The sequence below is a fragment of the Ovis aries genome, chromosome 3 (assembly GCF_016772045.2).
Source record: "Ovis aries strain OAR_USU_Benz2616 breed Rambouillet chromosome 3, ARS-UI_Ramb_v3.0, whole genome shotgun sequence".
In the NCBI taxonomy this organism is placed as follows: domain Eukaryota; kingdom Metazoa; phylum Chordata; class Mammalia; order Artiodactyla; family Bovidae; genus Ovis; species Ovis aries.
The window spans coordinates 173976253-174001841 of record NC_056056.1 but is presented as its reverse complement, the minus strand read 5'-3'; the positions used below and the strand labels follow the sequence as shown (position 1 = coordinate 174001841).

The 25589-nt window shown below is 38.0% G+C and overlaps 1 protein-coding gene across 11 annotated transcripts in view; it reads left to right on the top strand.

The window, feature by feature from the left end:
• Positions 1 to 25274, top strand: part of SLC41A2 (solute carrier family 41 member 2) — a 144274-nt gene extending 119000 nt beyond the window's left edge. For all 11 annotated transcript variants that reach the window (XM_060413157.1, XM_060413154.1, XM_060413153.1 and 8 more), the window contains one exon: positions 21920 to 25274. In XM_060413157.1, coding sequence (XP_060269140.1) covers positions 21920 to 22105 — 186 coding nt within the window. In that variant the 3' untranslated portion in view covers positions 22106 to 25274. The remainder of the gene's footprint in view (positions 1 to 21919) is intronic.
• The last annotated feature ends 315 nt before the right edge of the window (positions 25275 to 25589 follow it).

The window sequence follows — 25589 nt, the reverse complement described above, 5'->3', positions numbered from 1 at the left end:
CACTTAAGTTAATGAAGGATATAAGACATTTATCTGAATTTATACAAATATTAGATTTCAACCTTATTCTCACAGTACACCTGTATGTCTTTTGTTAGCCTCTGATGTAAATTCTGATTGTGGGTACATGCTCAGTCGTGTCCGACTCTGTGACCCCCAGGGACTGGGGCCCTCCAGACTCCTCTTTCCATGGAGTTCTCCAGGTTTGAATACTGGAGTGGGTTGCCATTTCCTTCTCCTGGGGATTTTCCTGACCCAGGGATCGACCCCCTATCTCTGTCATTGGAAGATGGGTTTTTTTTTTTTTACCACTGAGCCACCTGGAAAGCCCAAATTCTGATTAATAATGTTTGAAAAACTAGAGTTAAGGAAAGAGTAATTACTAATCTCACTGTGTCTCCAAACCTCCTCTGAAAAGTCGGAGGGATATAGACAGTCCAACTTAAAAGATTTTTTAACTTTATGATGTGCAAAAGCAATAATGCATTCAGTGGAAACCATACTTCAGGTTTTGAATTTTGAGCATTTCCCAGGCTAGTGATACTCAGTATAATCCTTTCTTAAGATGTGGGCAGTGACAGTGAGCCACAGCTCCCAGTCAGCTGTACGATCATGAGGGCAACCAACCAATAAACCGATCCACTTAAGACCATTCTGTACCCAGACAGCCATTCTGTTTTTCACTTTCAGTACAGTAGTCAATGAATTATATCAGCTATTGAGTACTTTATTGTAAAATAGGCTTTGTGTTAGATGATTTTGCCCAGCTGTAAAATAATGTTAGTGTTCTGAGCACATTTAAGGCAGGCTAGGCTAAGCTATGATGTTCAGTAGGGTAGTTATATTAAATGCATTTACAGTGTTTTCAACTTACCATGGTGTTTTTTGGCTGTAACCTCATCATAACGTAAGGAAGATCTGTAGTAGTACCTGCCTCATAGGCACTTTGGAGGATTAAATGATTTAATTACTTGGCTTCATAGTATATGCTATATGAGTGTTGGCCGATGCTGTTGTTATTGTTACTGTTATTAAACATAGAATTATAAATGGTGAGTCATTCATCTCTGAGTGACAATTGAAATTTTTTTAATCTTGTAGCATTGATTGAATTTTCTTATGTGTCTTTTACAACTTTCATTTTTATGAGTTTGTGTTTTTATTTCTCCCCAAGAATTAGATACCTGCCGGAGAAGATCTTTGTTTTTGTACCTGACATTGTATTATTCCAATGGAATAGCTTAGAATCTGCTTGTAAATTCTCAATTCAAATCTTCATGCTCCAGCACTAACATATCTAACACATACATGAGCACACACATTCCCGTATCTCTGTGGAGGCTTGAGGTTTAGATTAAAAATCTTGACCTTTCCCTGCCTACTTCACTTAATCCAAATATGGAAGAATAAAAACCTTTCAAAGATGAAGAATTCTTTACTACTTAAGACATATATTTTAATATTCTTTACTCAGCTGGCTTCCTTTTTTGATCTAAGTTTAAACTTATATTCAAAATCTTGGTTGAAGTCCCAGCTCTTACTTAAATATTTCAGTGCATAGCTGTCTTCCCGTCACTAAAGTCTGTATTTTGATTAGCTATTCCTTAGTAAAATTTTCTAATGCATGCTTGATTTTTCTCTATCTAGATTCCTACCTCCTCGAGGGTAGAGACCAAGCCTTTTGGTATTCTCTGAAGACGTGATAGAAAAGTTCGGTTTTGTTTTGGCTTTTTGATTGGGGTCTGATTGCTTCACAGTGTTGTGTTAGTTTCTGCTGTACAACAAAGTGAACGAGCTGTGACATGTATCCTCACCGCCGTCCCACGCCGCCCGGTCATCACAGCTCCAAGCTGAGCTCCCTGTGCTGGATAACAGGTCCCCACTGGCTATTTGTTTTGTGCATGGTAGTGTATATAAGTCCCTGTTACTCTCTCAATTCAATTCTTGATATTTCACTCTCTTCTCAGACCAGTATTCTTTAAGGAAACTTCCCCCCACCACCTAATTCCTCACCCAACAAAATGAAGTAAATCCACTTGAAAGAAACTTGATATCAAACTTATTATAATGACATAGTGACAGTTCTTTGCAGTATTTTTGCACTTACTCAGATGCCATCTTCCTGGAAGTCTTTCTTGAATACCTAATTTGGTCTAAGTGCCTTTCCTCTCTGTTCCCATGGCACCCTGTGAATACCATTACCCTAGCTTTTCCACATTATGTTGACATTATCTGTTCGTGTGTCTGTCTCACCCGTTCTACAGAAAGGGTCTTTGTTTTACTCTTTTTCTTTTTTTTTCGTCTCTGGTACCTTGCCCCATCTCTAGTGCTCAATTAATGTTTGTTAAACTAAATGACTATATCTTGCTAGTTCTGTTTCCCTCTTCAGAAAGAGAAAACTTTACAACTGTATTTAGGTACCAGAAATTCCAGAAAAACTGAGAAATCTAAATTTTCTCCTTGCTCCAAATTTCCTCTTTTGCTGACCTAGGTATTTAAAATAAAAGGCAATGAAAAATAAAACACAAAATACCACAAATTCTGTTGGCACTCAGCTAGAATTGTAAGGATTTACTGAAATGTTTAGAGATGAAATAACTTAAATACTTAGAGATGAAATATAATGCACTTTCACTTTAAGGGAACATGCAAGATTGACTTCAGATAAAGCAGAATTGGAAATGAGTTGAAAATGGATGCAACTGAGGGAATAGGACATGAGAGTGGTGTGGGGACAGTTTGTATTCTACTTTTGTATATGTTTGAATTTTTACATAGTAAGGAATTTTAAAATGTTATTTATTTACTTGTTTTTGGCCATGCAGGGTCTTCGTTACTGCATGCAGTCTTTCCCTAGTTGTGATGCGTGGGCTTCTCCTCGTGGTGGCTTCTCTTGTTGCAGAGCACAAGCTCTAGGGCGCTGAGGCTTTAGTACTTAGTTGCCACTCAGCATGTGGGATCTTCCCAGACTAGGGATCGAACCTGTGTCTCCTGGTGGATTCTTAGCCACTGGATCACCAGGAAGTCCAGTAAGAAGTTTTTAAAGTTAAGGCTTTTCAGAGCATATTGACTTAGTAATTTTGGTCCTGTAGCTGATTGTTTCTTAAAGTAAAATGTAAACTTGAAATTGAAATTGTTTGGGACTTAGAATGGTTGAGTTCCTATCTTTTTTTGTCCCAGGTGCACATTGACTCCATTTTTTGAAACTGTTTTTTAAATTTAAAAATCTACATACTTGTCACAAATTTCCTTGTTTAGGTATTAATCCTGTGTCTTGAAATTAGAAGGACCCTAATGAATGTGCTTTTGTGATGTGATGTTAAGTCCACAGAGAGTCAGTAGGTGTGATGGATTGTGCTCTTACTCTTGTTCCTGCCCGGAGCCCAGGAGCAGCGAGAGTAATTGGAATATGTCAAGGCTGGAGTAATGTGCCGAAGGCATTCAGTTTAGTTCACCACCAGCAACACTGCATTTTGAGTTTTTTGTTTTGTTTTGTTTTCTCAACATTAAGAATGGGTTGGCACCAAGCGGACCATGCTGATCACCCATTCTACCTTTTATGCCATCAGTCAGCATTTATGAGACTGCTGGCTATGGCTAAGGGTACAGTTGCTGGCTTTAAATGAGAACTTTTCATCTGCATCAAATTAGCTAGCTCATGGAACCCACAACTTTGATTTCATAGAACCAGAGTGTATACTTTCTTCTGCAGACTTAGAGATGATTGAATTCTTTCTCGCCAAGCAGTCATTTCCTCTGCCTTCACATCTTATTTATTCAAATGCTCCCTTGACTGCTCGGAACCTGTTAATTTGTTAAATCAAAGGCATAATACAGTATTCCAGGCTATGACGGCCCTTGATGGCCTTCCTTCTAAGATGTGCCAAAGGGAATTTTGATAACTCCTCAGGGTTTTCTAATTCACTTATTTGCCTCATTCCCTGCAGTCTTTTTCAAGGATATAGTACCTGGACAGCATAATACACCTGAGAAGGTACAAAGATAACTATCAATCAAATAAGCAGACTGATGATCTCTTCATCAAAGAAAGAACAGCATTCATTGCAGCTCATTTTCTTATTTAATTTAAAACCTCTACTAGTTCACTTTAGTGTTTGAAATCCTAAAAATGCTTCCTTTGTCTGTGAAGAGATAAAAGCTTAAACTTTGGATGACAGAACCTACAAAAGGCAAAAAGATAGGCCCATATGGAGTATATTAATATTTGTTCTACTATAAAATAGTTCAGTGGGAAAGAAAAATGAGACTTTTCTAGCCCGAGAGGCCTATTAAATTCCAACAAAGTGTTTGTTAATATAATTCAGAAAGAATAAAGCAAAACCATTTCTAAATGAAAATTTTAATTCCCTCTTTTAGGCACCGATTGTTTCATATTCAAAATTAGTTTGCTAAGAATGTTTCTAAACTCCTAGCAGTACTAAATACCATGGGAAATTCTTGTGAACATTTGTGGAAAACCTGACTGTGTCTGTTCTTTAACGTGAAAGAGGCAAAATGTTTCCCTTCAGTGGTAGAATGATGAATTCTCAGCTCGTAAAGGTGAAAATATAAATATCAGGATTTTACCCACTGTATAATGCTCATAATCTTCCAAGCACGGTGCTAGTCACTGTACAAAAGAAATAGAAGGTATTGTCCCTGCCCTGCACAGGCTTCTCTTAGCTGTGGGAAATGAGATTTAAATGCATGAAATAATTAGAGAGGAGCTGAAGACTTAACCTCCTTATAACAGTAAGTTATAAGCATCTTCTCATGTACCTTCAGAATCAAACTTTACACTTATGCATGATTTCATTCTTTAAAAGTACTTTAGTAGGTTTGGGGTGGGAGTGGTTTAAAAGGGAAGATCAGAGTATACACTATATCTAATGAGAAGCTTGAATTAATATTAGTAAATATGAAACTTCCCTTAGCAAAATAGTAATACTTACACTTGTTTCTTTAAAAATATTTATTTATTTGGCTGCACCAGGTCTTAGTTGTGGCATTTGGGATCTAGTTCCCTGACCAGGGATCAAACCCAGGTCCCCCCCCTGCATTGGGAGCTCAGAGTGTTAGCCACTGGACCACCAGGGAAGTCCCGCATACTTCTTATTAATATAATTTTGAAAGCAGAAGTCTCTAGTTTTTATTGCTGCCTTTTCAGTAGGCAGTGTTTTGTTTTGTTTTTTTCATTTTATGAAAGTGGAAAGTAAAAGTGAAAGTCGCTCAGTAGGGTCCAACTCTTTGTGACCCCATGGATCGTTGGTCTGCCAGGCTCCTTTGTGAATGGAATTCTCCAGGCAAGAATACTGGATTGGGTAGCTATTCCCTTCTCCAGGGAGTCTTCCCAACCCAGGGATCAAACCTGGGTCTCCCACATTGAAGGCAGGTTCCACCAGGGAAGCCATTTTATACTTACATGCCAATTGCACCATCTTACATTTCCAAGGATGTTCATGTTTTGTCAAGAAAAAATATTCTCAGCAAAGCCCAAGCCCAACTTAAATGAGCAAATGAATGACTCTCATAATAAAATTAATAATCTGAATATTGAATAATGAATTTCCTAAGAAGTGTTTCTGTTTCATAAATAATAGTTCGTTTGTTTTGAGATCTGTGTTGGTAACATGAACATGGTCACAGCACAAATGGAGATTAAGAGTAAACATCTTCCATTTTTCATCTAGTAGAACATGCTCAGGGCAGAAATATGGTCCATGGACGTCCTAACAGAAACAACATCTTAATTGGCAATGTCTTAGTTCTGAAGTCACATTCACATGATTCATTGTCATTATTTTAACTACAAAGATAAATGAATAAATGTTTTCAGAGAAGGAAAGTATTTATAAACCTTTTAAATCACCACATATGTCACATACAAAGGGAAAAGGAAGAAAAGGGAAGATAAGATCAATGTGCGGAACATTGTAGAAACGTCACAGAGCTCTTCATCATTAGAGCAGAGTCTGAATTTCTCCTCTGCTGCTTATTTTGTGACTTTAGTCAAGTTCCGTAACATCTCTGGCTTTATTTTTTTCCCTCCCTCAGAGGATAGTGAGGAGGACTAAGCTAATAGTATACAGCGCTAGGTAGAATTAGCACGCGTTCAGTCGTGTCCAACTCTTTGCAGCCCTGTGAATTGTAGCCCACCAGGCTCCTCTGTCCATAGAATTTTCCAGGCAAGAATACTGGAGCAGGTTGCCATTTCCTACTCCAAATTATGATTAGAGAGACAAGCATAAACCCTGACTGTCCTATGCAAAGCAGGAGTAGAGTGACTGCAGTGATCACTCAGATCCCTTCTTGCATTTCCAGTAGTTGGTTTTGTGAATTCCCACTCCTCTGATAAAGATGATTTGTTACAAAGCATTGTTGTACATAGTTAGTAATGTATATGCTGATATTAAAATTATCTGGCAACTAAGACAGTATTTGATATTAATGTCCATAATTGCTGCTAAGGTAATATTAAGTTCAGTTGGCTTTTATGGGTTAGCCACAGAACCCAGGCAACACATAAAGTGTTATTTTCCTAAAAAATTGTGTTCTAAGTCCAAATAGCTAATTTTGAATTAGTCTGTTTTTATGTTAGAAAGTATCTGTTTTTGCATTTGTTCAGCCTAAAACAATCTCCTTCAGGTTCCCAGGTGCATTCTGTATTCTAATATCTCTGTATTTTACCTTAAAGTCTGTATTTACCTATTTCTGCCACAGTGTGACTTGTTATTTCACACTGTTCAGCTTTATCTCCTCCTGATCTATGACTTTTGAGAGGAAAAGAGTACTGATTCTCTTGTATATAAGCCAGCGTATCTCCTTATCACCTAAGTTGTTCATTCTGAAAATTTTCCTTCTCTTGACAATTCCCTTCATGAGGTTTGGTGCTCTAGCTACTTTTTCAATATATATATATAGAGAGAGAGGGAGAGAGAAGCATATATATATATATATATATATATGAGTTTACAAAATGGTAATAGCAAATACTTATATAACATATATTCTGAGCCATGCACTCTACTAGGCACTTCAGGTACATGAGCTCACTGAATACTCACCACAACCCAGTGAGGTAAGTTATAACTAGTTTCCACTTACAGATGAGGCAGTTGATGTGGAGAATTTGACCGACTGGTCCAAGTCCACACGGCAGGATGGATTCTGGATCCAGTGCTGCTGCTGCTGCTGCTAAGTCACGTCAGTCGTGTCCAACTCTGTGTGACCCCATAGACGGCACCCAACAGGCTCCTCTGTCCCTGGGATTCTCCAGGCAAGAACACTGGAGTGGGTTGCCATTTCCTTCTCCAATGCATGAAAGTGAAAAGTGAAAGTGAAGTTGCTCAGTCATGTCTGACTCTTAGTGACCCCATGAACTGCAGCCTACCACGCTCCTCCATCCATGGGATTCTCCAGGCAAGAGTACTGGAGTGGGTTGCCATTGCCTTCTCCGTGAACACTGCTAACCACTGTATTTTACAAGAATACATTTGACACTGTTTTGCTCTTAGTGAGCGCCATAATATTTAGGATGTAGTTTTTTGAAGATTTACAGCCGCCTCTTCTCTCTGGTTTCGTTAGCTCTTCATACTTCTTCCAGTCTGGTGTTCTGCCTCTAAAGGTCATTCATTCCACAGAGTTTACTTAGGATCTGTGCCTACTGAAATTAAGTAGGAATCTAGGCAAGGACATAAATATATCCCAAGAGAAGGACTCAGTGCTATGGAATTTCAGCAGTGGGAGGTTATTTTTCTAGTTGGGGAGGGAAGCTTTATTTTTTATTTTATTTTTTACCACGCCATGAGGCATATGTGGTCTTAGTTCCCCAACCAGAGATCGAACCCATGCCCGCTGTGTTGGAAACTCCCAGTGTTAATGGCTGGACTGCTATGGAAGTTCCAGGGAAGTTTTATAATGGATAAAATTTTGTTTCTTGCAATCCACAGAAAATGCCATTTCAGCAAAAGGGAGTTGTTATTGTTCAGTTGCTAAATTGTATCCAACTCTTTGCAACTGCATGGACTGCAGTTTGCTAGACTTCCCTGTCCTTCACTGAATAAATGAGAAAACTCAGGATTAGGCGATAGTAATAGTTGTCAGAAATAGTAAGAAAATTCACAGAAAAAGTAAGAATGTTTCTGGAGCAAAGAGTTTATGGATGGCAATAATGGAAAATAAGGTTGAAAATTTGAGATTATGGTAAGATCATAAAAGGGTCTTGAAGTCCAGACTAAAGAGTGCAGTTTATTCTACAGAATGAAGATTTTCAACAGTTTTCCCATTCCCAACAAACTCCAGAGGTGTGATACATTGCTCAGACGCAGCATCATGTAACGTGGAAGGGCTTGAGCTTTGGTTTCCCCACTCATTGCCTGTATCAGGTTGATTAAAAGTAATTTCTCATCTGTTTTCGCATCTGTAAAAAGAGGCCAAGGATAGACCTCTACCCTTCCCTGTCCCCAGTAGTGTCTTATTATTATAATATCATCATCTCTTGTGGCTGTGGACTACTGGGGCAGGAAGTATCAGGTTATCCATGAGAGGATCAGAACCTGGTGGAATCTAGTTCTGAATCTCTTTCATGATTCTAATACCAACTCATTCTTCTAAGTAAGGACAATGTAGCCATATGGTGGCAATGTGGCCATAATTGAAATCCCAGGATAACCACCCAATCAGTTCCGTTCAGTGGCTCAGTCGTGTCCGACTCTTTGCAACCCCATGAACCGCAGCATGCCAGGCCTCCCTGTCTATCACCATCTCCCGGAGTTTACCCAAACTCACGTCCATTGAGTCGGTGATGCCATCCAACCATCTCATCCTCTGTCGTCCCCTTTTCCTACCCTCAATCTTTCCCAGCATCAGGGTCTTTTCAAATGAGTCAGCTCTTCACATCAGGTGGCCAAAGTTTTGGAGTTTCAGCTTCAACATCAGGCCTTCCAATGAACACCCAGGACTGATCTCCTTTAGGATGGACTGGTTGGATCTCCTTGCAGTCAAGGGACTGTCAATCCCTGAGCAAGTTAATTGACTTAGCCTTGAGCAAGTTACTTAATTCCTTGGGGGAGTCTTATTGTTCTTGCCTATAAAATGAGGATAATGTTTCTTCTTTTCACAGTAGTTATAATGTTTAAATACCTGGCACATAGTAGGCCCCTATTGTATGGTGCAGTTATGTCTTTTATTAATTATGAAAGTGAAAGTTGCTCAGTCGTGTCCGACTCTCCGCAACCCCATGAAGTGTATATTCCTTGGAATTCTCTAGGCCAGAATACTGGAATGGGAAGCCTTTCCCTTTTCCAGGAGATATTCAACCCCAGGATCGAACCCAGATCTCCTGCATTGCAGGTGGATTCTTTATCGCTGAGCCACAGGGAAGCCCAAGAATACTGGAGTGACTAGCCTATCCCTTCTCCAGGGGATCTTCCTGACCCAGGAATCATACCAGGGTCTCCTGCATTGCAGGTGGATTCTTTACCAACTGAGCTATCAGGGAAGCCTTTAATTATGACATTAAGTCAAATCCTATTCCCAGATGTCATCTCAAAGGAAAGAGCTAAGCAATGAAGAAGTTTTAACAGGTTGTCTGATTTCACGCACATTTTCCCTCCTTCATCAGGATTTAAATCCACCAGGTTCCAACGGGCAAGTAAGGATCCCTGAATTCTTTCTGTGTGACTCTCCTGCCCCTGTCTGTTCGTGGGCTCCTGTCTGTCAGCTTGGGTTGAGTGGAAACTGTGAAGAGAATAATAAAGGAAATGTGAAGGAAGACCTGTAGTTCATGGAGTTATTCTTTCTAGTTGTAAAAATATCTAGTTTAACTTTAGGAGTTGATTAATATAGTGAAAGAGGGAAGTTGAAACAGGTGATTTTTTGAGACTCCTTTTTAGCCCCGTATGCTCAGTTACTCAGTAGTGTCTGACTCTCTGTGACCCCATGAACTGTATCCCTCCAGGCTCCTCTCTCTGTGGAATTTCCCAGGCAAGAATATTGGAGTGGGTTGCCATTGCTTACTCCAGGGGATCCTCCTGACCCAGGGATCAAATCTGGGACTTTAGTCCTGGGATTACCTTTTTTGTGATACAGTACTGTATTATGCTATTACAGCTTAGATTATAGGATCTTAAAATTGAGACACTTTCCTAAATCCATATTTATGATTCATTCTCTGGAGAGGTATAATTGGGCGCCAGGCCAGTAAACAAAGAAGGTGAAACAACTGCCTGCCTCATTAGAGGCATGATATGCCAGAGCCCCGTGGAGCAAGACATTCAGAAAGAGAGCTCTTTTCCATCCTGTCAAGCCTGATGCTGTTAGGACCAGAGAAGCTGAGCCTTCTTTTTCTAGTGTTCTGGTTAAGGATATTACTCCTGTGCAGAGAAATTTTCACAACATCTGCTTTAAAAAAAATCTTATAACACAGCTATGTAAAAGCACTGACTTGAAAAGCATAAAAACTATCTTTAAAGAAGTTTGTGAGAATGAAATCTTGGTTGGCTATGACCCTGGGATATTCAGCCAGACAATATTGACCTGAGTGATTCAATCATTAAAATTTTTTTTCCTATTTAAAAAAATAGATGTTTAGCACCATACTTCTTTTTTATCTTAAAAATAAGTGTCTGTGTTAGTTCTGCATAACAAAGCTAATCAAACTTGTGATTTTTGTACCATATAGGGAAATATGTAAAAGCAGAAAGTAAAGATTGTTGCATTTTTTAGAAGGGGTGTTTAAAGGAAGTCAAAAAATGATGAGACTATCATTCAGTATTTGAAGTAAAAAGACAAAATTGATTTTATTGCTCATCATTGTAAAGAAGCTAAGCTGGGAGCAGGCAAAACCTCTGTAAGCAGAGCAACTATTGGTCTTTTATAGGGTTTCAGGGATGCATGGAGTTCAGGGATGGGCAGATGTCCAGAAGCTTGAGTAGATGGACCTCCTGTATTGAGGTCTGGATACTTGGGTGTGAACACTATTGTTAGTTGGTCCTCAAAGGTGTATTTATTGGACCCAATGTATTCCTAATTACGTACTTCAGGAGCAAGGACTATCATTGATTGACTTCCTTCTAAATGCTTTCAATAAGGCAAGTTGTTTATTGATTGAATGAACATAAAACCAGTTCTGGTGCCTTCTTGTTACCATAGCCAAAGAACAGTCTTTTCCTGGAAGTGTGGGAACTTTTACTTTCTCAATCTCCACTTTGTTCCTCACTCAGTCAAGGCTGCACGGTATCATAAAGGATAATTCAGAACTTCACTTTTGTTGTCAATTCTTCCTCAAAGTAGTGTATCTGATTTTCAATTTGAGTCCGTCGGAATCAGACGAAGGGTCTTTGAATTATTTATTGAAACATCTGATGGGACAGTGCCTGGGTTGAAACATTTCAGACATTGGATAATAAACATTAAATATGAGATAAACAAGACTAATTAGAAGGAACTTCTAATCGTAAGAAGGAACTTCCCTGGTGAATCAGTGGTAAAGAATCCACTTACCAGTGCAGAGACTCAGGAGATATGGGTTCGGTCCCTGAGTTGAAAAGATCCCCTGGAGAAGGAAATGGCAAGCTGCTCCAGTATTCTTGCCTGGAAAATTTCGTGGACAGAAGAGCCTGGCGGGTTATGATCCATGGGGTCACAAAAGAGTCAGACTTGACTTAGCAACTACACAACAAGAAGGAACTAGAATGTATTTCACTACCATAACCTGAGATTTTTCAGACCTGACCAAGAAAACACATCCCAATGATTTCCTTGGTCTCCAGACTGCCTTTTCTTTTAGCTTAGATACAGATTGTTTGATTTCACTTGTAACATTAATTTGGGTATAATATGAAGTGTCAGCCATCATTCTGCTTGGCCAAAAGAAAGTCCAACACCGTTCTTTTATCTGTAACAATAGCTGTTACTTTGCTGGACTTGGTTGGAAGCTGTTTACTCTGTGTGCTCATCTCTTTGCTCTGAGAATCTTGAGTTAATAATCAGCCTCTGTGAGTCATCTGCTTTGGGAAGTGCTCTGGAGAACTTCAATTGAGGTTCCCTATGGTGTTACTTTCCAGCTCTGTGTAAAGGTCTATTCCATTTTTCCCCCCAGAGAACAGAAGAGTATGTTGCTAGTTCAGGCTCATTCAGAGATTATGTATTATTCATCATCATAGACTCAGCATCCAGTCCTTGCCTGGTACAGTAAATATTTATAAAATGAATATTCAGCTTTATATTATTCTTGGATTATTTTTGGCATTTCAGTTATGTTTCTTCATTTAGAGTCTGATCTCACTGAAAGCAATAACCATGTCTTATTCTCTTGCTGCTCCAGAAAGCTCATCACAGTGTTTTCTGTGTTAGATATAGATAAATATTTGTTAAATTGGATTCAGGATGTATTGAGTGTACTTTGTTTGGGTAATAAGGCAAATACTTGACAAGATTCCTCATCTAAAAGAGAGAATAAATCCATTGGAGTGGTGAAATATATACATAAAATTACTTGAATATGGTGCTATTTTTAAAGAAGTATTAAATGTTTAGCAAATACAAATAAAATATTCTGTAATTGACTACTTAAGTGTTATAACTAGGTGTTTTGGAAACAGCTTAACCACTTAAATAGAATGTTAAACTTTATTCCTTTTAATGGATTTTTAAATTTTATTTTATATTGGAGTATAGTTGGTTTACAATATTATGTTAGTTTCTGGTGTACAGCAAAGTGATTCAGTTATACATATATCTATTCCTTTTCAGATTCTTTTCTCATATAGGTTATTAGAGTATTGAGTTGAGTTTGCTGTGCTATACAGTAGGTCCTTGTTGGTTATCTTTTTTATATATAGTAGTGTGTATATGTTAATCCCAACCTCCTAATTTATCCCCTTCCCCCCTTCCCCTTTGATATGATGTTTTGTTTTCTAATTCTGTGAGTCTGTTTCTGTTTTGTAAATAAGTTCATTTGTATCATCTTTTTGATTCCACATATAAGTGATATATTTGTCTTTCTCTGACTTACTTCCCTTAGTATGATAATCTCTAGTTGCATCCGTGTTGCTGCAAATGGCATTCGTTCATTATTTGTATGGCTGAGTAGTCTTCCGTTGTTTATAGGTACTACGTCTTCTTAATCTGTTCATCTGTCAGTGGACATTTAGGTTGCTTTCATGTCTTGGCTATTGTAAGTAGTGCTTATGTGAATATTGGGGTGCATGTAATCCGTTCAGTTATGCTTTTCTACAGATACATGTCCAGGAATGGGGTGGAAAGGTCATACAGTAGCTCTCTTTTGTTGTTTTTAAGGAATCTCCATACTGTTCTCCATAGTGGTTGTACCAGTTTACATTCCCACCAACAGCGTGGAGGGTTTCCTTTTCACAGATCCTCTCTGTATCTTTTGATGATGACCATTCTGACTGGTGTAAGGTGAAACCTCACTGTAGTTTTGATTTGCATTTCTCTAATAATTAGCAGTGTTGAGCCTCTTTCAGGTGCTTCTTGGTCATCTGTATGTCTACTTTGGAGAAATGTCTATTTAGATCTTCTGTCCTTTTTTTTTTTGAGGTGTATAAGCTGTTTGTATATTTTGGAGATTAACCCCTTGTCAGTTGCATCATTTGCAAGTTTTTTCTTCCATTCCATGAGTTGTCTTTTCATTTTGTTTACGGTTTCCTTTGCTGTGCAAAAACATTTAATTAGGTCCCATTTGTTTATTTTTGTTTGTATTTCCATTACTGTAGGAGACAGATACAAAAAATATTGCTTCAATTCATATCCAAGAGTGTTCTGCCTATGTTTTCCTCTAGGAGATTTATAGTATTTGGTCTTACATTTAGGTCTTTAATCCATTTTCAGTGTATCTTTGTGTATGGTGTTGCAGACTGTTCATTCTTTTACATGTAGCTGTCCACTTTTCACAGCGCCACTTTATTGGAGAGACTGTCTTGTCTCCCTTGTATATTCTTGCCTTCTGTGTAGTAGATTAAGTGAGCATAGGTACATAGGTTTGTTCCTGGGCTCTCTGTCCTATTTCATTGATCTATATGTCTGTTTTTGTGCCAGTACCATAATGTTTTGATTACTGTGTCTTTGTCGTATAGGTTGGAGTCAGGGAGTCTGACAGTCCAAAATCCGCATACTCTTAGATTACCACCGTAAATATTTTGGTGTGCTATTTTAAAAAATTATTTCCCAGACTTGAGTAATGTATTAGAAAGGCATTCAATAAATATTAATAGTTTCAAGTGATTGAATAGTCCTTTTTCCACTGAAATGTTTCTGTGGGCAACAAAGTCTTCCTATTTGAAAAGGGAAGGTATAGAAGCAGAGCCATCTTCAGGCTACAGGCAGAGGGTGAGGAAGGAACACTTGAGGTGTTCAGGACTTAATCTCTGCTGATTGTATATTTTCCTAATATTCTATGGATATTAGCATCTTTAAAATAATTTTATTTAGCATGTAGTTCAGTTCAGTTTAGTCACTGAGTTGTGTCTGAGTCTGTGACCCCATGGACTGCAGCACGTCAGGCTTCCCTCTCCCTCACCATCTTCTGGAGTTTGCTCAAGTTCATGTCCATTGAGTCAGTGATGCCATCCAACCATCTCATCCTGTCGTCCCTTTCTCTTCCTGCCTTTAATTTTCCCTGGCATCAGCATGTTTTCCAATGAGTCGGCTTTTTGCAACAGGTGGCCAAAGTATTGGAGCTTCAGTGTCAAGCCTTCCAATGAATATTCTAGGTTGATTTCCTTTAGGATTGACTGGTTTGATCTCCTTGCTATCCGACTGGACTCTCAAAGAATCTTCTCTAGCACCACAGTTCAAAAGTATCAGTTCTTTAGCACTTAGACTTCTTTATGGTCCAACTGTTACATCCGTACATGACTACTAGAAAAACCATAGCTTTGACTATACAGACCTTTGTTGGCAAAGTGATGTCTCTGCTTTTTAATATGCTGTCTAGGTTTGTTATTGCTTTTCTTCCAGGGAGCAAGCATCTTAATTTTGTGGCTGTAGTCACCATCTACAGTGATTTTGGAGCCCAAGAAAATAAATTCTGTCAGTTTCCATTGTTTCCCCATCTATTTCCCATGAAGTGATGGGACTGGATGCCATGATCTTAGATTTTTGAATGTTGAGTTTTAAGCCAACTTTTTCACTCTCCTCTCTTACCCTCACCAAGAGGCTCTTTAGTGTCTCTTTGCTTTCTGCCATTAGAAAGGTGGTATCATTTGCATATCTGAGGTTGTTGATATTTTTCCTGGCAATCTTGATTCTAGCTTGCAATTTATCCACCCCAGCATTTCACATGATTGGGAACCACCCGTGGTGGATTCATGTTGACGTATGGCAAAACCAATACAGTATTGTAAAGTAAAATAAAGTAAAAATAAAAATTAGAAAAATAAAAATAAATAAAATTAATAAAATAATAAAAACAATACAATATTGTAAAGTAAAAAAAAAAAAGTTAAATAAGCAGGGTGACAATATACAGCCTTGACGTAGTCTTTTCCCAATTTGGAACCCATCCATTGTTCCATATCCAGTTCTAACTGTTGCTTCTTGACCTGCATACAGGTTTCTCAGGAGGAAGCATGTAGTAGGCAGTCAGTAACTGTTAATTTCCTCTAGCAGTTTGTATGTTTTATTTCTGTCTTTTATTATTATTATTATTATTAAACTAAGAAACATCTTATTTAGTTGGAATTTCTGCTGGATTTTCAGGTTATCATTTCATAATATTAAGTGACCTTAGCTATCACTGGTCTTTGCATGATTGGAATGGAATAACATGGTCACATGACCAGTGGCAAGAATCACTGGGCTAGGGTTAATGTGCTGTGTGCTGTGCTTAGTCACTCAGTCGTGTCCAACTCTTTGCAACCCCATGGACTGTAGCCCACCAAGCTCCTCTGTTCATAGGGATTCTCCAGTCAAGAATGCTGGAGTGGGTTGCCATGCCCTCCTCCAGGGGATCTTCCCAACCCAGGGATTGAGCCCAGGTCTCTGCATTGCAGGCGGATTCTTAACCATCTGAGCCACCAGGGAGGCCTGATGTTTTGGCAACAATTATGTATTAAAAAAAAAGTTCAACTGTATATTAATTATTGAATAGATAAACAACAATGACATATACATGATATAAAAAGTAATAATACAGTGACCACCAGGACACTCACTAGTCAACTTAAGAATCAGGAACTACCAGTAACCTAGTACCTACACCTTTTAAAGCTACCTCCGTGTTCCTTCCTCCTCCTCAAAGCAAACTATTCATTCAGAATTGTATAGCTAATGAGTATTTGCTCTTCCCTATGATTTGATGCATTTACTTGAATGCCTAAAAATATGTTTTTAGTTTTACATGGTTTTGAAACTTGTAAAAAATAGAATCATAGTGAATTTGTGCTAAGTGATTTTCTTCTTTTGCTCGGCATTGTGTTTGAGATTCATTCATATGTGTACCTATTATTCACCTATTTTAGTTGGATCAAACCCACATCTCTTGCGCCTCTTGCATTAGCAAGCAGATTCTTTACCACTGAGCCACCTGGGAAGCCTTACACTGTAATTTTTTGCTATTAAAAACCAAGGCTGTCAATATTGTTATCTTGTCTCCTGAACACATTCTAAGGGTTTCTTTTGGATAGAAGAAAGGTCCTTCATTCTAAGAAGGTCTTAACCATTTTTGTGCCATGGACTTCTTGAAAAGTTTTGGTGACTATTATGGTCTCCTTCTTAAAATAAATTTCCTTCATTTCCTGCCTTCCCTTACCTCTCACCTCACAAAAATAATTTAGGCCAAAGAAAAAATGCTTTTATCTGTATATCAGGAGTAGATTGAATTCCTGTTGACTAATAATCCTAAATTATTCTTAGCAGACATTTAAATATTATATTTTAATGAGTAGCATTTCCAGTCTGAAAACTGGATTAAGGAAGCACATTTTTATAGGGAAAATGAATTCTGCTTTTGTAAGTTACGGCTTAGGAAGAAATGTGCTAATTTGCTATTCCTCGTGTTTATTTGTATCATATTTCTAAGCATTCCTCTCCCAAAGAAATCATCTTTCTTCACATGATACACAAGGCTGTTACTGGCAATGGGGCATTGAGGGGATGCTCATGGATGAGAATGTTGATTCTAGCTCAGAAAAGGAACTGGCCAAGGAAATCAATTGTCCAAAGCAAATATATATTCTTGTGTTTTATATATTTATTTGGATTCCAAATAATACACCTAGAACATGCATAGCTAGCTGGGGCTACAGATTTGCCTTTTCAGGAGGTATATTTACCCAAAGAAGCTATGCATATTTCATAAAAACAAACAGACCATGTGAAAATACAGTCAACGCTTGGTTATGTTTTTGATGTGTTTTCCCAGTAAAAAAGCATACATTCCTTATCATTTAGTTTGAAAATAAAACATGTTGCTTTAAGAAGTATCTGATACTTACTGTGATTTTAATGATCCATTTATACACAGTGTTCCAAGAAACACTGATATCCTTTGTTAACTTTGCCAAAACCAGTAAGTTCAAACCTGCTTGAACTTTAAGTCATCACAATACCTTTTAAAAGAAACTGTATGGAGCACTGTTACCACTATTTAGTAATAGTTTCTTTAGGTATTCAATTATGTGGTATTGATTTTTATTTACCTTAATTATTAGTTATTTATTTGCTTTAGAAGGAAATTTGTCTCCAGCTTCAGCAGAGCATTAATAAAATTAGGCATGGTAGAGAGTACCTTCCAAGAGAAAGGAACTTAATGTGAAACAATACTTTTTTTTCTTTTTTAAACAGAGACTTTAGCTTCATTTGTAATAACTTTTAGTTAAAACACAGAACATTTTAAATTTCATTCCTTCTCTCCATTGCCGCCTTCTGTTTCTGTGCTCTATTTTTCCCATGGTATCTATCATCTTTTAATATACTGTGTTATTTATTTGTGCTTTTAAATTTTTTATTTGTTTCTTCCCTCTGGAATGTTAGCTGTGAAAGGGCAAAAATATTTGTTTATTTGTATGTGGTACCTGACCCATAGTAGATGCTCAATAAATATTTGTTGAACGAACAAACCAATAAACAAATATCAAACAACTTATGCATTGAAAAAAAAAAAGAAATTGCATGGGAAGAGAACTTAAATTCAATTATGAGACTTAAGAATGTGGGAGAGGCGGAGGAAGAAATGCTAAGGTAAGGAGAGCAATCCCTATGTGGTTTATGACCACAGATTTCTTACCTTTGTACTTTAGAACTAAAACAGACCATGGAGACATCAATTCACTCATTTTAAAGAAGTCCAAAGTAAGGCTTAGAAAGTCATGCTTCTATTCCAAATTACCTTTTAAATAAAGGTGGTAAATTCTGAGACAATGTAACAATTCATGATCAATAATGATGGCATTAATATTTATTGAGTGCTTATTATGTTCCAAACATTTGCTTAACCCTTTACAGCTCACTTAATTTCTGCAACTAGCCTGTGAGTCTCCTTTTAGAGATGAGGAAAACTAATACTTAGAGGCTTTTTCACTTGTTGATAGCAACACAGTTACTCAGTGTGGCACCCCACTCCAGTACTCTTGCCTGGAAAATCCCATGGACAGAGGAGCCTGGTAGGCTGCAGTCCTTGGGTCACTAAGAGTCGGACACGACTGAACGACTTCACTTTTTACTTTTATGCATTGGAGAAGGGAATGGCAACCCACTCCAGTGTTCTTGCCTGGAGAATCCCAGGGACAGGGGAGCCTGGTGGGCTGCCATCTCTGGGGTCACACAGAGTCGGATATGACTGAAGTGACTTAATAGCAGCAGCAGCAGAACCTCTTCAGTACCAGCCATTGGTTTCAGGCTTATCATGTACAAGTGTTTTGCTGGAAACCAAGAGATCAAATAGAAAGAAGACGTGGTTTTCCCCTTCTAGGGAGTTACATATTAGACCCCTGGAATGTAACAGCAAGATGTACATATTAGATCAGTAGCTTTCAAATGTTTTTGACCTCAGTAAGAAATATGTTTGTATTTCAATAAGTACGCTCACATTTATCCTGGAGGAGGGCATGGCAACCCACTCCAGTATTCTTACCTGGAGAATCCCGTGGGCAGAGAATCCTGAAGGGCTATGGTCCATGGTGTTGCAATGAGTAGGACATGACTGAAGCGACTGAGCAAGCATGTACACACACACACATACATTTATATGTTTTTAAAACATAATTTCATAACTGAAATTAAAGTTTTATGAAATATCCTTACTGTGTGCTTTACATGCTAGTACTTTTTTCTTACATGCTGATACTTTCTATTCTATTTCATTATATTCATTTTATTCTATTCACTGTTTTAAGACCAGTTACATTAAATTTGCTTCATAGCCCATCACCTATTGAAACAGGATATTTTATGTATATTAACAAAAGAGATTTTATGTGTTAGGGGGGATAAAGTGCGCACTACTGATAGTCCTCCAGAGCTCATGTAACTGTTTATTCTATTATTTATCTCTGTATTGTACTTGCACTGCTAATTTTGCTCTATCAATTTAAACAAATATTTATGGACCCACACTTATGGTAGTGAGGATTTAGCTAACTCCATGCTTTATTTCCCCGACTTTGAACCTCCTAATGCAGTAATGCCCAATTTTTATTTTTATATAATAAATATTATTTATATTCTATGGCTGTAAATATCATTGATCACAAAGCCACATTGTGTATTACAATACATTTCCTTTCTTTTTATCTATCTTTAATTTTTTCTGGAGATAATTGCCCTGTTTTTTCACTTTCATAGCTTTCTGTATGCGTGTTTGCTCGGTTGCTTCAGTCATGTACAACTCTGTGCAACCCTGTGGACTGTAGCCCACCAGGCTCCTCTGTCCAAGGGATTCTCCAGGCAAGAATACTAGAGTGGGTTGCCATGCCCTCCTCAGCTTTCTGTATACCTATCTTTAATTTTTTCCCAAATGTTCCATCATATCTATCATCCACCTATAATTAGTCCCTTCCCCCAAACTCTGTTATATCAGGTAATTTACCAGCTTGCCTTTTTCCTGGAGACTCCACTTCCAGAGGCCTCCAACCTCCAGCTCTGTCTGGACTCTCTTCCCAGCCTACTGTGTCTGTCTCTGGAGCTTTTGCTCACTCTCTCTTTGGTTGGCACTTCTATTATTTGGCTCTCAGGTTTTTCTCTCTATTAAAAAAGATATATATATATATATTTATTTGGCTGCGCCAGGTCTTATTCGCAGCATATAGGATCTTTAGTTGTGGCATGTAAAATCTGGTTCCCTGACCAGGTATCAAGCCCAGGCCCGCTGCCCTGAGATCATGGAGTCTCAGCCTGTGGACCTCCAAGGAAGCTCCTCAGGTCTTTCTCTTTCTTGGTTCTCTCCTTCATTTTGCATCAACACATTTTCAAGAAAGTTCCAAAGGGAACAGGGGAGAATTTTCCTGAGTACTGCCATGTCTTACGATACCTCTAGTTTACCCTCAACCCTCGGTTGATAAATTGGGTGCAGGTTTACAGTCAGAAATATTCTCTCCAGATTTTGAAGGTATCACTAGCTTTTCTCCTACTGCAGTTGTTGAAAAGTCAGATTCTTGTTTCTTCATATATGACCTAGTTTCTTTTAAATCATAGTAAATAGATTTTATGTTCTTTCTGTGTGTCCAGCACTGTTCTAAGTGCTCTGCATTATTTAATGCTCATGTTATCATCTCTGTGAGAGAGGGATTGTTTTCTGTATTCTACAGAAAGGCAACTGAGGCATGGAGAGGCTAAGTAGCTTGGCGGTGGGAGAGGGTGGTTGACTGGGCACTTTACTGTTGGAGGATTGGGGCAGGGGTGGTTGGCTATTTCAGGGGAGCCCTCCAATTCTGAACATCTAACCTCCTCTCTGGGGAGTTAGACTCCTGCCTGTTCGTTGGAACAAAATGAAGGTCTGAAGGAATCCCACTCTTAACTGTGCATGCATGCTAAGTTGCTGCAGTCGTGTCCGACTCTTTGCAACCCTATGGACTGTAGCCTGCCAGGCCCCTGTGTCCATGCAATTCTCCAGGCAAGAATACTAGAGTGGGTTGCCATGCCCTCCTCTGGGGGATCTTCCTGACCCAGGGATCAAACCCACTTTCTTAAGTCTCCTGCATTGGCAGGCAGGTTCTTTTCCACTAGTGCCAGCTGGGGAGCCCTTCGGTTGTATGACCTAAGTGTTAATTTAGCCATTCTTGAGGCAGTAAACATTTTGGGTTATTTCCAATTTTTGACCTTTACAGCAGTGATGCAGTGAGTTGAAACGATAGTGGTTTGGCAAAATGTGCACTCCTGCTAAAGTTAAGGCTCATGGTAGTTTCAGGGAGGCCAGAAAAAAAGGCGAAGATACATGTGACAAGTTGAAGAAAAGCTCAGATTTATTTATTTGGTTTTTTTGGCTGTTCTGGGTCTCCTTGCTGCCTGGGCTTTTCTCTAGTCACAGTGCATGGGCTTCTCATATTAGTAGCTTTTCTTGTTGCAGAGCACAGGCTCTAGGTGTGTGGGCTTCGGCAGCTGCAGCTTCTGGGCTCAGTAGTTGTGGCTCCTGGGCTCTAGAACGCAGGCTCAGTAGTGGTGGCGCACAGGCTTATCTGCTCTGCAGCATGTGGGATCATCCTGGACCAGGGATCGAACCCATGTCTCTTGCATTGGTAGGCAGATTCTTTACCACTGAACCACCAGGGAAGCCAGAAAAACTTCATTAATTGCAGAGACATATAGTATTTCTTTTTGGTGAAAAGAAAACCTTCTTGTTAATTAACTCTTTCTCCTAGACACATATTGTTCCTTTCAGAGAGCCGTGGCCTAGGCTAATGGCCATATTTACTGGGCTGGGACTGTCCAGGTGACAGGAATAACCTTTGATGTTCTTTTTTAGGTGTTTACCTTGCTGTGGATCGCTGACTGGATGGTGCATCATTTCTGGAGGAAAGGAAAGGACCCAGATAGCTTCTCCATCCCCTATCTGACGGCACTGGGTGATCTGCTCGGGACAGCCTTGTTGGCCTTAAGTTTTCATTTTCTCTGGCTTATTGGAGATCGAGATGGAGATGTTGGGGACTAATAAATCCTACAAGCTACTCTCAAGTAACCGAGAAGGAAAACACAAGACAACCACTTATGACTCTTTTTCACAATTTTTAATTCGATAGTTTGACTTCTGCCAGGGTAATCTTCAGTTGGCCCTGATTCCATTAAATGGCCTTAACACTTTTTTTTTTTTTTTAAGGAATTTGTGTTGAAATGAGAATGAACAGTATTTGTGCTGCTTTTCATAGAATAAATGATAATTTGACATAGACATAGACACAAGCTCAAACTCTGAAACTGATTAACTAGAAAGGAATATAGGATGTTTACAGTGAATAATTTTAGAACCACAGACGTAGCTGAAATGTACTGTCTTACTGTGTAACTTATAATGCCAAGAGTTCTGGTTTCATCTTTCTTGTCTCACAGATGTATTTGTTCTGCAAAGCAGACTTTAAAATGAAAGGGGCCCAAGCAACCTTGTTTTAATTATGCCCACCTCTCTGCCAGCTGAGGACCCATTTACCAATTTGTTTGCTCCTAACCTGACCTCAATATGTTCTACTGAGTATGAGATAAACTCACTTTTATCTGCTTGTATGAATTTCTCTGTGCCAATGCTAATTTTATTTCAACCTTGAAAGTTCTCTGCAGGCTACCCTTTAAACACAGAATTGCCTTTAGTGAAAGCAGTGGGTCATTTTTGATGATTGATTTATTGAAAGAAGGTTGATCTTTTTCAGAAGACTTACTAGTCCAAAATGCTGCACTACATTTGTAGATCAAGATGGTGTGAGAAATTGTGTGTGTGTGCGGCGTGTGAAAGAGAGACAGAAGCTGTTGATGGAGTGCTGACTCTTGGCTTGCTGATGGCAAAGACCACAGTGGGATATTAGCATTCTGTAGTTATTCTTTTAGCACATTTTACTGACATGCTTTTGTCATGTGGTGTAAAAATTTTGCTCTTGCCCAGAATATAGTATTTGTTAGCTACATTATAATTAATACTTCCCTCATAATTTTTTTAAAAGGTACCATTTAATATAATCAAGATATCATCAGATTTAGAATGAACAAATGGTTCATTTGTTCTTCTTAAAAGGTCTGTTGAAACTTGCAGACTTGCCATTTTAAAGGAGGAGCTGGTGGTTTACTTCAGTTATTGTTCCTGCCTGTCTGCACAGGCTCACGTCTGCATGGGACACTATCAGGTACACTGCTGTGTTTCTCAAATATTTTCCTAAAACTCTGATCTGTATTCCAAACACTTGACCAACATCTTAGTTATTCAATAGGTAAGCATTGTTTATGTTACATATATTTTGAAGAATACAGTGGAATCTCTCAAGATCGTCAGATATTTAATAATCTGAGTGATAAAGGGAAGAAGAAATGCACATTGACTTTGATCATCATGGTTTAAATTGTGAGTTAGTGTTAACATTATATAAATAGTAGGTTGTTTGTATATATATTGAGGGAAGTGTTATCAAGCTCTTTAAAATAAAGGGACTGTGGTTTAGAGGTATATATTTTGCTTATTTTAAAACTTTTAATTATTCCATTCTTCTGCCTTATAATGAAGTTGTAAGGCAGAGAACTGAACTAATTATAGGATTTCTCCTTTGGAGATTTATAATATCATGTAGTGAACATTCTGCAAAATTTTTTATTTTAAAAAATGCGTAATTTCTTTGATTTTGTTATAAAGCACTTGTAAATTATTTGTATTTGGGCTGTATAATTCATAAGTATTTATACTTCCCAATGATTTCTGTTTTCATTTTTCTACCTAAAAAATGCACAGCAAATCACATTTTTTAAGTATTTACCAACAGCTTTAGTTCATTACATATTCCAAAGCACATTCAAATACATCATGTTATTTAGTTCTCACAACAGTACATGTGAAATAGGTCAGTTAGGTATTCCTATCTCTATTTTACAGCAGAAGGAAACAAAAATCAGCCAAGTTACCTTTTTAATGTTGCACAGCTACAAAGGGCCCCAAATTGTGATTTAGTCTAGATCGTCAATCTCCTAAGCCAGTTCTTTTTCTGTGACCCTCCAAATGTACCAAGTGTATACAACTTGTCAACTCTGAGGAAATCAACCACAGAAACAAGATCTTCTAAAGTAGAATAGAGTATTGCTACATCTTTCCAACTTCAGACAGGGAAATCTTCATTTAATATATCTTACTGGTAAATGTAGCTAATTCTAAAATTATTCATGTTCCTAAGACCAAGGAAATCAAAGATAAATGAAAATGTTAGAAGAAAGAACAATGCCTTATTTCATAGAATATTTAATTGCCTTCCCAAATCTAGCCGTTTTCCATAGATGCTAATAAATAACTAGAATGACTGATTTGAGTTGTGTCCTCTTTCTTTTTTGCTACCCAATCTTTGTTACAGCAACAAACTGTCTAAAAGACATGAAATGGGGAAAAAAATAAAGACTTGGAAAACTCAGAAGAGAATGTATATATGTTGTTTATGAGCATAATAAATTGGGCTCTGACCATACATAGACCTCCACTTTACTGCTTTACCACTTTTTCACTTTTAAGTACTGTTTTCACTATTCAGTTTACGTTTCTTGGCCCATCAATTTGTACATCCTGAACTATCTCCTTCATTCCTGTTGGACAGCCCTGGTTAAATACAGTCAGCTGAATTAATTTATAAAACATTTAAATTCTTTTAATTTTTTTTTTACTGTTTTTTGAAAGCCTTTACATAAGTATAGAACAAATAAGATAATTTTGCCTACCCACAAAATGCATTTATTATAGCTGTATGTAAAGCAAATTAACAAAGTTTATTTTTACACCACGTAAGTTTGCTTTCTGAACTTCCTCCTCTCACTAATTTATCAGGCACTTTATTTAAACACGGATAATCTTTTCAAAGACTTTATTTTTGCCCACCAATCGCTTTTTATTCTTTAAGAAATAAAGTCTCTTAGAACCTAATAAAATAGAAACTGTTAGTAATGTGTCTTCTGGGAGACACTGAAAATTCTATGGCATAGACTATCAATGATGTAGCCAAATGAAGTACGTTTTTAGGGGTCTTTCAGTAATTGGGTTTCCTTGCCTTTTAATACAGCTCTTGTATAGCATACCCATTTATAATTGGCATCTGCCATCTCTGAATTGTTGTAAACTCAAATAATAAAATTTAAGACATATTTACCCAGCCTTGTTGTGCTTACTTCTTGATAAACTAGATGAACATTGAGCCTTGTAGAACTCACCCAGAAGAGAATGTATATATGTTGTTTATGAGCATAATAAATTGGGCTCTGACCATACATAGACCTCTACTTTACTGTTTTACCACTTTTCACTCTTAAGTACTGTTTTCACTATTCAGTTTACATTTCTTGGCCCATCAATTTGTACATCCTCAACTATCTCCTTCATTCCTGTTGGACAGCTCTGGTTAAATACAGCTCTCTGCCGATGCTTTCCCTGCACTTGAAGAGCTGAGCATGGTTCATGAAGAACACAC